Source organism: Meleagris gallopavo, chromosome 3 (assembly GCF_000146605.3).
Source record: "Meleagris gallopavo isolate NT-WF06-2002-E0010 breed Aviagen turkey brand Nicholas breeding stock chromosome 3, Turkey_5.1, whole genome shotgun sequence".
NCBI lineage: Eukaryota > Metazoa > Chordata > Aves > Galliformes > Phasianidae > Meleagris > Meleagris gallopavo.
The window spans coordinates 73420195-73433336 of record NC_015013.2 but is presented as its reverse complement, the minus strand read 5'-3'; the positions used below and the strand labels follow the sequence as shown (position 1 = coordinate 73433336).

Genomic DNA, 13142 nt, shown 5'->3' with positions numbered 1-13142 from the left:
AGGCCGCAGGGCAGCGCTGGGAGGTGGCGGTGGCACCGCGGGGGAACGGAGCGGAGCGCGGCTGAGGTGGGCGCTGCCGGGCGGGAGCGGGTGCGGCTGCCCCGGTAGGAGTCGGCGGAACGGCCCTGCCCGGCTGTCCCGCCCTGCCGCCCGACAGTGGTGCGGGAGGGAAAGCCGAAGGTGTGAGGTAAATGGAACTTCAAGCTAGTGCGTATTTCTGCCAAAAGTGTTTTTTTTTTAGCTGTCCTTAGAAGTGTCTTTGATGAACGAATAACTGTTTTTGAGGGAAATTAGGTAGTTCTTTTTTTGTTGCTTTTTTTTCCTAGACAACAGCAAAGCAGCAGAGCTGTACCTGTGCTGAGAAGGTAGGGATAGCACTGGAATGAAGGAGAGTAAGAAAGTAACTAGAGACAAACTGTGGGAAAGATCATCGAGCCTGGGTATAAAGGGAGAGCATAACATGAGTTACTTAAAGATTTGTCTTGAAAACAGACTTACGACCTACTTATAAAGATGTTGATGTGAAAAAACAGCACTAGGTAGTTTGAAGATATTTCACTGTGAAAAAAGCGAAGGCTGACCAATGATGATCTGTAAAAAGACGTTACTCTTACTATGAACAAAGCTGTAGGATACTTGGTATGGCGTTAGCCGTTCCCACGTGAGTGAGTGAAAGGGAATGGATGCACCAAGGGGAGCACAAGGCGAGTAGGGAGGTGAAGGGTCTGTGCTGACATTTGGCCTCTTCTGCTGCCTGTTGAAACACTGAGCTGAACATTATGAAGGGAATAAATTCAGATTAAGAGTGCTGTTGATACATTAATAGTTTAATATAGATGTTAAGGTTAATAGCATGTGATTATAATATTTCTAGCCACCAAAGCACTGATGTTCAGAAGCAGCCTTCCCTAAGGTCAAGGAGGAGCAAGAACTCAAAATATGTTTTTAAGTGGAAAGTGGCTTGTTTGTTAGAGTAATTGCTTTTGCTTGCTGCAGCAGGGAACTAAGCTTGGTATTATTTGTAGAACTTAGGTCTTTTTTCCCTTTCCTGTTTAATTTGTAAAATAGTTGATTAACAAGAACTTGTTAAATGTATTTTTTAAAATAAAGGTATTTATAGTAGTGTCTGCACTCTGTCCTGTAGAATTGATGACAGACAGAAAATTACACTGGCTAATTGTTTTCTTTTTCAGTTGAAAAGAAGGTATTAGACAGTGAACTGAGATGAATTGACTGAAGCCAGGCGTTTGCTTCTGATGCTTTCTTTCCAGAGGAACTCTAGCTTGCCTTTGCAGGGGGGAACTATAGAAGTCAGTTCAGACCTGCGCTTAGGGGTAGGTTTCTTCTTAGCATGTTTTGGTATCCCACGTTTAGAGCTTCCTTATCAGCAAGAGAGGGGGATCTCAACAGGTGCCTAAAGTTGTATGCAGTCATAATTTATCTGTCCCAATTTCTATTCTTGTGCAGTTCATTTCTGAATACATGTGGCCTTGAAGTCCTCATCTGCAGCCTGAGGACCCAGTCGTCCACGGAGTGAACAGCTAGTGGCTCTGCTAAGGATTCAGGTATGTTGGAATTCGGAGGGTTCTTTTCTCTTTCATTGTCTGTTGGTTGCCTCCTTCATGATATTGCTTGTGTTCTGATGCACCAGTTAGTGTGGGCATAGTGTGTTTTGAAGGGCATCTGTTTATACATGTGTTAGGAAATACAAGATCTCTCACGTGTTCAGCTTTCTCTGAAGACCGTCCATAGTCACACTGTCAGGGTAGATGGCAGGCTGACAGGCGTGCTTGAGTGCATGCATCTGTTGCACCAAACTACAGTTATTGGTAATTATTTATTTTTTATTGAGATGCTGCTGTGGCATAAGTCAAAAAGGCAGATACGGAAACACTCAGGTTTGTTGTGGTTTGCTTTACTATTTAATGATGATACTAAGTATGTGTAGTACTGAAGAGTTCAAGTTTGCTTGGATTTGCTTCGCCATTTAAAGATGTCCACTGAGTATGTTGGACCAAAGCTTCGCTCTGATCTCCTGCAGTACCTCACAGAAGCCGTATCTGTACTGTAGGACTTGGTCAATAGAAATTTTATCAGTAGAGTACAGGAAGGAAAGGCTGCTTGGAAGAGTACTGTAGAGATACAAACTAAAACCTGAATCTAGGTAGTCCAGAGCTGTAGAAACACCAATTTTGCCAGCAGGCGACATTTCACATCCAGGTAACACAGATACATCAGCAGAATTTCATATCATAAACTCAAAGATAAATTCTGTTGTTCAGTGTGCTCATGACCTCTTACAGGATCAGATCAGCATAATGGGTTAGGGATAGAGAAATGGCAGTGTGTTTCAGGAAAGGCTTCTGATTTATTGTTTTCCCATGGGTGGTCCTGAACTCTTGGCCTTCCATCTTTGCCAGAGCAGTGCAGAAAGAGGTGTACACCTGTCTTTGCTGTGCCTGCATTTGTTTCGGACTGGTTCTATCTGAAGCTGGGTACCTTTTCAGAGGTATGCAATCTTTTAAGCCTCATCAGCTTCCACTGAGGATTGCTAAGTAGCATTGTTAGATATAGGTGATTTATAAGGCTTGCTTGGATTTTCAGGATGCAATTTAAAAAAAAAAGAGTTCCCTGCTAGAAACTTTTAAGGATCCCAGTCACAGCACAAAGAAGGTTTCTCACATGCAGAAATAATTGAGTTGAAAAATTAAAAAAACGGCAAAAATAAATTGCCAAACTGAGGAAGGGAACTGGATAACAAAACATAATGGCACGGGAAATTCAGTGTAGCTGCATAATGTGGTGTCATTATATAGGGTAAAAAGAATCCTGAGCCCCATATGAAATCTTGGGCTCAGTTATCTTGAGGCAGAAGTTTTACCAGTACCAGTGGTCTTTTGTTTCTAGGTTCAGAATTAACAGCAGTGGATTAACAGCAGTTGAGCTGTCTCTCTCCCAGATTTCATAGTTACGGTTTCAAAGCCATTTCACACCCTTCCAACCATTGTGAAATTCTTGGTCGGTTCCAGCCTTTGTGCAGATCAGGAGCCAGGGGGTGGCCTCCCTGCTGTTCCTCAGGCTTGCCAGTTATCCTTGAGCTTGGAGCCCTTCAGACACAGAGTTGTGCAGATGCTGGTACTACAGGTTTGTCTATATGGAGAAAATGTTATACTCTAAGCATTCTGAAGTAGCTGTGTCTGAAAAACAACATCAGCAGATATTCATTAGAAATGCAGCCTGAATAGTGTTACTGTTCCATCTTACCATAACGTATAACTTGGTCCAGTATGGCTCAATTAATTCTTTTAAAATCATGATGTCCTGATAGAGATTTCAAATCTTTGGAATCTGTGGGTGTATCATTTATCCATACAGCTTTGATAAACTGATTGCCTGCGTGAAAATGAAAATTCAGAGCTCATATGTCTGTATCCAGAGCCATAGCAAGAGTTCTGCAGCTGACATCATTGCTTGCCTTATCAGCCTCTGATTTCTGTGCTTTTCTTCTGAGGAAATAAACACCATAAAATCTAGAAAAACCAGGCTGTGTGGATCCAGGTTATCCATCACACTGCTTGCTTCAGTCAGTCCACGTGGTGGCAGCATTCTTCTAGATACAAATGGTGCTCATACTGGAAATGGTGTCTTGTTACTCAGTTAGAGTTGTCTTTTCCAGAAGACTGCTGCAAGATCTGCAGCAAACTTAAAAACGGACCCTCTGGTAGGAGTGGAGCTGATTCTCAGGCTTGTTTAAAAAAGCAAACAAAAAAACAACCTGTAATGAACTTTTGGGTGTTTGTATGTTAGCACCCAGCACTTTCCTGGCAGAACCAAAGAATTTGAATAAAGGTTTGTGAAGAAGTTGATGATGGAATTGACGAATCATTCACATTGCTCATAATAAATAGCTTTCTATAAAAGCGAGTGCACCCAAACTGATATCAGGAACTACTGAAGTTACTTTACTGGTTCACGTGTGCCAGCTGTGGGGCTTAAATCACAGAATGGCTAGGGTTGGAAGGGAGCTCCAGGATCATGAATCTCCAACCCCCCTGCCACATGCAGGGCCATCAACCCCCATTTAATACTAGACCAGACTGCCAAGGGCCCCATCCAATCTGACCTTGAACACCTCTAAGGACAGGGCATCCACAGCCCCTCTGGGCAGCCTGTTCCAGCACCTCACCATTCTCTCTGTAAAGAACTTCCCCCTGACATCCAACCTAAATCTTCCCTTCCTCAACTTCAAACCATTTCCTCTTGTCCTGCTGTTATCAACCCTTTCCGAGAGTTGACTCCCCTCCTGTTTGTTGGCTCCCTTTGGTACTGAAAGGTTGCAATGAGGTCACCCCACAGCCTTCTTTCCTCCAGGCTGAACAAGCCCAGCTCCCTCAGCCTGTATTTGTAGGGGAGGTGCTGCAGTCTGCTGATCATCTTTGTGGCTCTCCTCTGGACCCTCTCCAACAGCTCCCTGTCCTTCTTGTACTGGGGGCTCCAGACTTGGACCCAGTACTCCAGATGGGGCCTCACAAGGGCAGAGTGGAGGGGGACAATCACCTCCCTGTCCCTGCTGGCCACCCCTCTTCTGATGGAGCCCAGGATAACATCTGCTTTTTAAAGTTACAGCCCATCTGTTTCTAACTGCTGTAAATTGCCTTTCTACCTGAATAGGTCTTTTGCAGAAGATAAACTGAGCAAGGTTCAGAAATACTTACATGCATGTTTGGTAGAAGTGCACTGAAACATGTAGTGCCACTGAATTGCCACTTAAGTCAAGAAGGGATAAAATGTCTGTGAATCTGCTTATCAACAAAGGTATTGAAAAAGAATGAACTCTTTCCTGTCGTTCCCTTAATTTGTGTACATAAATACACAGCAAATGCACCGTATCATCTAGGGAAGCATTCTACAGCCCTGGATTGACGTTTCAAGTCTTGTTTATTTTTTATCTTTTCACAGTGACATACAGCGATGAGCAAAGCTCTCGCTATTGCCATCATCTGCTAATCCATAAAAAAAAAAGCAGAAATAATCCTTTTCATAAAGCTCTCTGTAGGCTGTGTGTGCAGCACACAAAATGCCACTATGTGTAAAGCAGGCATAATGCTCTACTGAATCAGGTATGCTGCTTTTTGCAGCAGATCCGTATTGGTGGGGAAATAAAACTCTCATCCAGTTGGACTGAAGAGCTAAGCGTACCTAGTAGAAGATACAGAGCTCTCACTGGAAATTGTAATAGATAATGGTGGTCTTTCCTGAGCAGAGACTGCAACTGAACTTACAGTTGAAGCAGAATACTCAAGCTGGAACATTTTTCATTCATTTAAAAGCTGGAGAGGGAGAGCTCAGCAAGCCTCTGCCAGTGAAGTCCTCTAAAAAGATCTTAGAGGAAGTCGTTTGCCGTGAGCAAGTTGGCAGATGTCATGTAATGTAAGACATGATGTGTTTGCTGAGGGCAGGTGTGGAAGATGTTATTTGTCCTTGATGTTACATTTCCATTTACTGTCAGTGGCAGTTTCTCTGCTGATCACTTTACTGACACGTAGATTCTAGGTGTGTTTGTCTTAATACTGAGCAACATCAACTGTTGTGCCATTTGACATTGTGCCATTGTTCTGAAGTGACAATTACTTCAGATTATCTGAATGTTCTTGGACACAGTGTTGTTTTGCAGAACTGGTAAGTCATGTAGCAGTGGCTGGGTGATTAATTACAGCTCGTCAATCCATTTGTATTTTTGTGGTGGAGAGGCTGTCTCAAACAACATACCTCCTTCTTCTCGAGCTGTTTGGTAACTGTTGAACCTAACGAGAAGGCCGAGGCCAAACCCTACACTTACTGTAAAAATAAAGCCATTCACAGTGCAAATTGAGTAGTTTCAACAGTAACAAGACTTGCATTTGGCTCTGCCTTTGGAATTGCTCAGGTTAACCCCTGGCTTCTGCCTCCACAGGTTGGAGTGTGCTGTGTGGTGGCTCGGTGTGTGATGCTGAGGTACGGCTGTGTGCGGTGCAGCAGCAGACTGCTAACAAGTGACAGTCAATTATTCTGACATCATCACTAAGTATAAGTATTCCTTTGGAAACAGAGCAGTCCTCATCATGTGCTGAGCCATATGTGTCACTGAAGAAGTGGCTAACAGCAAAATCGTAGGCATTATTATGAAAAGTATCCTGTGCTCAAACAATATCAATGTTGTATAAACTTAGGGAAAACATGCTCTTATAGTATACTTTTCTAATAGAGAGTTCTTGCTTGAGAGGATGCCTTTGAGTTTACTTTTTTTCCTCGGGGCCAATTTCCTATCTCAGGACTAAGGTTTTAACAGTGAACCTTTTTTCTTCTTATGGAAGGATGATGTAAAAGCTAGATTTTCAGGAGATAGCAGTGCATTTTTAGAAGCGGTCATTTACTGAACCAAATTAATTGAACTCCCACAGTGGTGATATGTAGGGATATTCAGAATGGTCGTTTTGCAGTACTTCAGTGTCTGGTTGCTCACTAATGCAAGTCCCTTTGTGACGTGAGTGCATAAGGGGAGGTGTGCCAGCTTCCACATAGGTTCAGTCCTGTGTTCTGATTCATCTTCAGAAGCAATTTCAAGAGAATCACGCTTCGGATTTTTTTCTAAATCTACTTAATTAGATCTTCACAGCTTGTTTTTTTTTTTTTATTATTACTATTCTTTCTGACTGAGAAATACTGAGATTTCATTTCAGTCTTCTGCTCTTCATGATGAATTCTTAAATATTGTAGTAATAATAAAATCTGAATCGGAAATATTTTCAGTTGTACTTCCTGGTCCCTCTGAATCCTTGTGCTTCCTTTCCTGAGAAGTGGTGAGGATATTTCTGGTGTTATTATTAGCTTATGTTTAATCAGCATTGTGTGAAGCGACAGGAAATTCTGCAGGGCTTTACCAGACCTACACATCTGGTATGAAAATATAAACATGAGCTTAATTTAGCAGAGTGTGCCATACTGTTTCTCAAATAGCATATTTTTCTTCCAGTGGAATATTATGTTGTTGATATACGTTAGGGCTTTTTTTGTTGAAGAGGTTTAAGCACTCAAATACTACCTTATAAGCAAGCCCTGATCTTTTTATCAAGTACAAGTAGAGTTTTGTGCTGTTGATATGCTGTTAATGTGCTGATAATTTGAGGTTTCTGTGTTATTTATGGTCTTGCATTAGGGAAGATTTAGTGCAGAAAGTAAAGGGGTCAGCCACACCATGCAGAAATTGGGCCTGACATTTTTCGGAGCAGGGATTGGGCTCGTAGGGTTGAATAAGCATTCTGATCTCATTTATGATTTGGGTGGAAAGTGGGCAAGAAAATTGAAATTGCTATCAGCTGGCAGTCCTGGCTTTGCACCCACCAAGGTTTTGTAACAGACTCATTGAAAATAAAAGCATGATGTCCTTACTTTCCGTGTAGGGTTTTAAGAAGTCTGCTAACGCCCTAAGTGATGCTAGCCTTACATGAAACGTTTTATGTTGTATCAAGGAACTTTTTGCTATTGGAAGTAGTTGTGGGAAAGTGTGCTCGAGTCAGTGATATACCCTCACAAGCTTAAAAACGTACTTGCAGCCCAGTGGAACGTCCTCTGCCTCAGATCATTCCTTATACAAATAGCAGCATTTAGCATTTATCCCCATCACTTTCACTTCTGCGGCCAAGGTAGGAAAAAAGTTGTGCATTCCTGCACAGGGAAACTGGCCATTGTTGATACATGTGGCAGAGTTTGTTCAAATAGGAAATTCAAAGGAGAGAAGTTTAATCTAATAACCTCAGCAGTCCCAATACTGTTAATCAAACCAGTGCATAAACATTAGATACAGCCCTGTAGGTGCTTTGATTTTGAGTGTGATCAAAAACATGGGGGGAAAAGCTATAAAATATAGACTTTATCATTCTCTCATTTTCTTGAGAGTTTAAAATTGAATTCTTTGGCTACTGGCCACATTTCCATTCCTGTAGCTGAATGGCTGCGCTAATGTAGAAGAATACTTTGTATAGATGAGAAAATTTAAATCTGCATATAGCAGTCATATAGGAGGTTTGTGGAGTTAATCAGGACACAGCCTTACGCCAAAATACAAACCTAGATCAAGAGAGAGATGCTGTTTCACGTGAAATGTCAGTTTCCATTCAGACTTTATCTGCTTAAAATTCTTTTTCTTCCTGTCACTTGAACCATGTTGTGGTTGGATGGAATCTTCTAAGAATTGTACTGATTTGTGTGATCTTTTACTGCCTTCTTTCTGAGGCAGTGCAGAACTTTGCTGTCCACTCCCTGCGCACACAGTGGTATCATGCTCTTGCATGGTCCTTCTTTTGTCTTCCTTCTTGTTCTCAAGTAATCTTCTTTGTGTTCCATAAGTCTGCTGTATTATCATACCCTCATTATTTGAATTATCCTTAAAATACCTTTTTGCAAAATTTCAATCATGTTTCATGAAGTGCTTCTCCATAGTGCACTTCTGGCTGTACACACAACAGTTCCACTCCATTTTATTATTGTCCTCCTCGTACCCGTTTTCAGTTTTCACTTCCTTTGCTCAATAGTTTGTGTATCTACGGTACTATAAAAACAATTTGCTGCAAAGTATTGAAAATTGTATTTCTTGCACAATGAAGGGGTTGCTATTTGTAGTAGCCAAGTGTTTTCAGCAACTGACTGTGCATCAAAGTTCAAATGGAGATGGTGGAAGCACCCCTGGAGAGGCTCTGCTTTATGCAGCTGGTAAGAATTGCACTTACTGTCACTGTATCTGTTAGCTGAACTGTTTGTAGGCACCCAATTTATGAAAAGTACTTCTCCCTTCTTTCAATCTTGACCTATGGTGTAGTATAGTTCAATATCAATTCTACTACATGTGATCTTTTCCTAGGGGAGAGGTACTCACCTGTCTTGTATTGCTGGCATTTATTTTATTAGCTCTCTGTAATAACAAGGCTGTGCTACAGTTCCCAGATATATGAGTAAAAGAGCTCTTTCCATATTAAGGTGGGAATGCAGCGCATGAAATTACTGTGTAGGACAGGAAGATTTCAGTGTTGGTTCCTGAGCTGGATTGCATTTTGGCTCAGGAACCAGCACGGCCTGACAGATGTCTGCATTCTACTTATTTGCCTGGCTTCAATGGCACTTTTCCCACCTTTTCTTGCAGGTTTGTCATCTATTCCAGAGACGGTCAGAACCATGTCCTACGTTTTTGTAAATGATTCTTCCCAGACAAACGTGCCGCTGCTGCAGGCTTGCATTGATGGAGATTTTAACTATTCCAAACGCCTGTTGGAGAGTGGTTTTGACCCAAATATTCGTGACAGCCGGGGCCGAACCGGCCTCCATCTCGCTGCAGCCAGAGGAAATGTAGACATCTGTCAACTCTTGCACAAATTTGGTGCTGACCTACTAGCCACTGATTATCAAGGTAATACAGCCCTTCACCTGTGTGGGCATGTGGATACCATCCAGTTCCTAGTTTCTAATGGACTTAAAATTGATATTTGGTAAGTTGCTTTTTCTGGTTGGCTTTTTTTTTTTTTTAAATAGCATGTATTTTATAATGTATTAGCATTCATCTCTAGAACGTTGTATACAAATCTGCTGTTGCTGAAGTACTGTATTTAGTGCAGTTCGACTTTGTACAATATCACTTAATAAAAGAAGAAAATAAAAAGGCAGGAAAACAATAAGAGGCCATTTCTGCTGATCAAACACAACAAGCAAAGCAAATAAAAATAGCAGCTGCTGGTGTGGGCTGCTGTATCTTATTCTGCCTCTGCAATGATACTGCTATCCTGGTTTGGCCAGACAGCTAGGTGTGGGTGGTTGGCACCGAAAAAGAAAATCACATTGACTACTTTAAAAGGATTTTCTCCGCCACAGTGCTTTTGTGTTAATTGTTGCACTGTATAAGACAAAGGAAATACAGTATATGCGTGTGTCAGTTCATTCCCTACTCCTTTGGCGACAATGCTTCTTTTCAGTGTTTTCCCACTCCCTCAAAGTCTGTGACTCACTCCTTCTTTTAAATATTGTATATTCTTTCCCTCTGGCTTCCAGCAGCTGTCAGATGCCAGTGCTCAGATGCGGGCTCTCAAGCTACAAATAACTAGCTATTTCATTGCAGTAACTGACTTATTTTGTTTGTGAAACTTTCTGCACTGTCAACAATGCATGTAAAATATTTGAAACTTCAGAATGTTTTCTTTTTTTCTTTTTTCTTTTTTTTTTTAACCTGTCCCCTTTTCACTTCTCCCTCATTGATGCTTTCATCCCAGCAGAAGGAGTTAATGGCAGACCAGATTCTTCAAGGGTTGTGTTCTCTTTTTCTTACTTCAAGCAACTCTGGTGAAAATCTCTAATCTGAAGGCAGCTCCAGTCCTATTCAGTATTATTTTAAAAGTAGCAGAGGAACCATCTGTATTTTATTTCATTTTTGCCCAATGTCCTCATACCCACATGGAAAAAGGAACTACGAAGAAGCAGATTGCACAACTTCTTGAAATCATCCTGAACCTCAAACAGTGCCGTAAATCTACTCTTTTTTATTATAGCACCCAGAGATTCCAATTAAATTAGAACACTAGAAATTTTGATTTTATTTGTAGGAAAAGAAGTTGTACTATTTCAAGCCTAAGTATACTGGTATTCTTCTGTAGTCATTTATGGTATTTCTTTTATAGACAGGAATTGCTTACAGTCTTGTCTAACAAAATAGTTCTGAGCAGTAAATTTAACATTGTGTGTTATGCTAAGTTGTCTTGTATCAAATTTCTACTTCAGGAGTTTCTTTTCTTCATGTGTCCTTTTGTGGCATTATTTTAGCAATCACCAAGGTGCAACACCACTTGTTCTTGCAAAACGAAGGGGTGTAAATAAAGATGTGATCAGACTGCTGGAATCTTTGGAGGAGCAAGAGGTGAAAGGATTTAACAGAGGAGCCCACTCAAAGCTGGAAACAATGCAGACTGCTGAAAGCGAAAGGTATTCACAAAACAAAAAAGGGATACTGGGAGAAACAATTTTGTGTATGTAAAATATGTCTTTATTAGTAGCTGTTTATTGCCTTTAGAGGCAGAGGATAGTTAGGATGCCATAGGAAAAAAGCTTGACAAGGGAAAAGAAATTGGAGCCCACTGATCAGATCATCCCACTTTTAAGTCCCGAGATACAAAATTGAATATTACTGTCAAAATTGCTTTGATATAAAATATTGGATTTTCTGCTTGTTATCTTTCTGACTTTGTAAGTTTTACTGGAAGTTGTTTAGTCCATACGGCATTTCTGTCTGACTTTGTGTCAAAAGCTCAGTCGCATCTAAATGACGATTTTTGATTTGATAGTGTCTCTTTAATGAGCATAGCTTCCTTTCTGTTATTTGACCTTCGTAAATGTTACATTGTTTGGTTTGGCAAGGAAGTCAGCAGTTCTCCTTGGGGAGAGGCACAGACACATAAACAGCGCGTTACCCAGCTTGTTTGTGAACGTATTTGACGTTTCTAAAATATATTATATTTAGGGTAACAAATAACAGATGCCTGCAGCAGTAAAAGCAAGTGAGCTTGTATGCTGTTTGCTTTGTAAATAAATAATGTCTTTGTAACAGTTGGCTTTTCAGACTGCCACAGTTTCACTCCTCCCCCTTTCTATTTTTTCACACAATTTAGATGAATTTTGCTCAGATGAATGGCTTCTGTCCTCCTGGCTCCCTCCTCCTTACATTATCTACCAACCTACTGAAAAATAATGCTTGCTTTTTCTGTAAACCGTGAGCTTCACTTTTGAGCAACAGTCTCTGATTTCAGATTTCTCCGGTTGTTTTGCAAACGGTTGCTGCTGGTCTGGAAGCAGAGGCCAAAACTTAGTTCCCGGATCAAATTTCTGTTCTCTTGCTTTGCCTCCTGACAGCACAGGGGGAGGGCAGAGCTCACCTCTGTCTGTCAGGACAGGAGACCTGTCCCTCTGCACTGCCCGACGTGACTGCCGGTCGTGCCCACATGTACAGCCAGAGGTGAACTTTCATTGTATGCTGAAACAGAAACGAACGTCCACCTGGGCTGTGTGGCACAGACTCTTCCATAGGATGCTTTGCTGCTATACTGTTGCTTAAGCAGATGTAATTTGTCAGAAGAAAAAAATGTCTTGAATACCATTACTTTTAATTGGGTTGCTGTATAAAATATCAAAAATGTTTTCTATGTCCCCTTTTCTATTTAATGAGCAAGGACGTGATCTTTTCACTTGAATCACATTGCAGCTTTATTTAACCTCTGTGTGATTATGTATTAACTAGTTTGTACTGAGGAGTTAGTAGTTGTGTCTTACGCCAGTGGCTGTTTTCTAATAAAGTCTTTGTTTTGCTTAGGAAATCATGAGCAAGGAAGATGACTAAATCCTGTAGCTATGGGCAAGCTACAATAGCTTTACAGCAAATTAAATTCTTTAGAAGCAAAAAAGGCAAGCTGTTTAATACACTATTTCTGAAATTTTCTACACATCACACTGCGATGCTTCAGTAAGCTATGGGAGTTGAGGTTAATTATTCTTCTGTGGCTGTACTTCCTAAGAAAAACATATGAATAGTGTGAAACTTTTCCGTGGTGTAATCTTGGAAGGGCAATTCATAAACAAGACAATCTCCAATATCTTTATTTCCAGTAGCACAACTGGTGAACAGTAGCATTTATACATTTAGTTTTGATTTGGAAATTACTTTTCCATGTAAGGTTTTCTGTTAATATCAGTGTAAGAGATACGTAGGAGTATGGTAAGTGAAAGCAATTAGAGGAGAGGAAGAAGTGTTTTTCTTTTCTGCTTCCCTTCTGCTTTGATTTCACTGTGTACGCAGTTTCACCATTGGCTTTCTATGCTTGTCAAAGCACGATTCTCTAAACACCCATGTGTGTCATTTCACTCAAGCAAGGAGCAGTAGGGCTGTACTGACAACTGGAATTATACGTAACAAATTGATGAGAAATTTTTTATAGACCGATTGTGAAACCAGCAAACTGGGGAGGATACAAGAAGCCAAGTGGTATTTGAAACAACTCACGTTTTTTTATAAAGATGATTCGTGGCCAAGATGACTGTAGCATTCTAATTCTTCTCATTTAAAAGTGAGAGTTGCA

The 13142-nt window shown here is 40.9% G+C and overlaps 1 protein-coding gene across 1 annotated transcript in view; it reads left to right on the top strand.

Moving 5' to 3' along the window:
- Positions 1-1194: 1194 nt before the first annotated feature.
- ANKRD46 (ankyrin repeat domain 46) overlaps positions 1195-13142 on the top strand; it is a 14701-nt gene continuing 2753 nt past the window's right edge. Inside the window, exons 1-4 of the mRNA XM_003205222.4 lie at positions 1195-1334; positions 1468-1565; positions 9176-9518; positions 10840-10998. Coding sequence (XP_003205270.1) covers positions 9208-9518; positions 10840-10998 — 470 coding nt within the window. The 5' untranslated portion in view covers positions 1195-1334; positions 1468-1565; positions 9176-9207. The remainder of the gene's footprint in view (positions 1335-1467; positions 1566-9175; positions 9519-10839; positions 10999-13142) is intronic.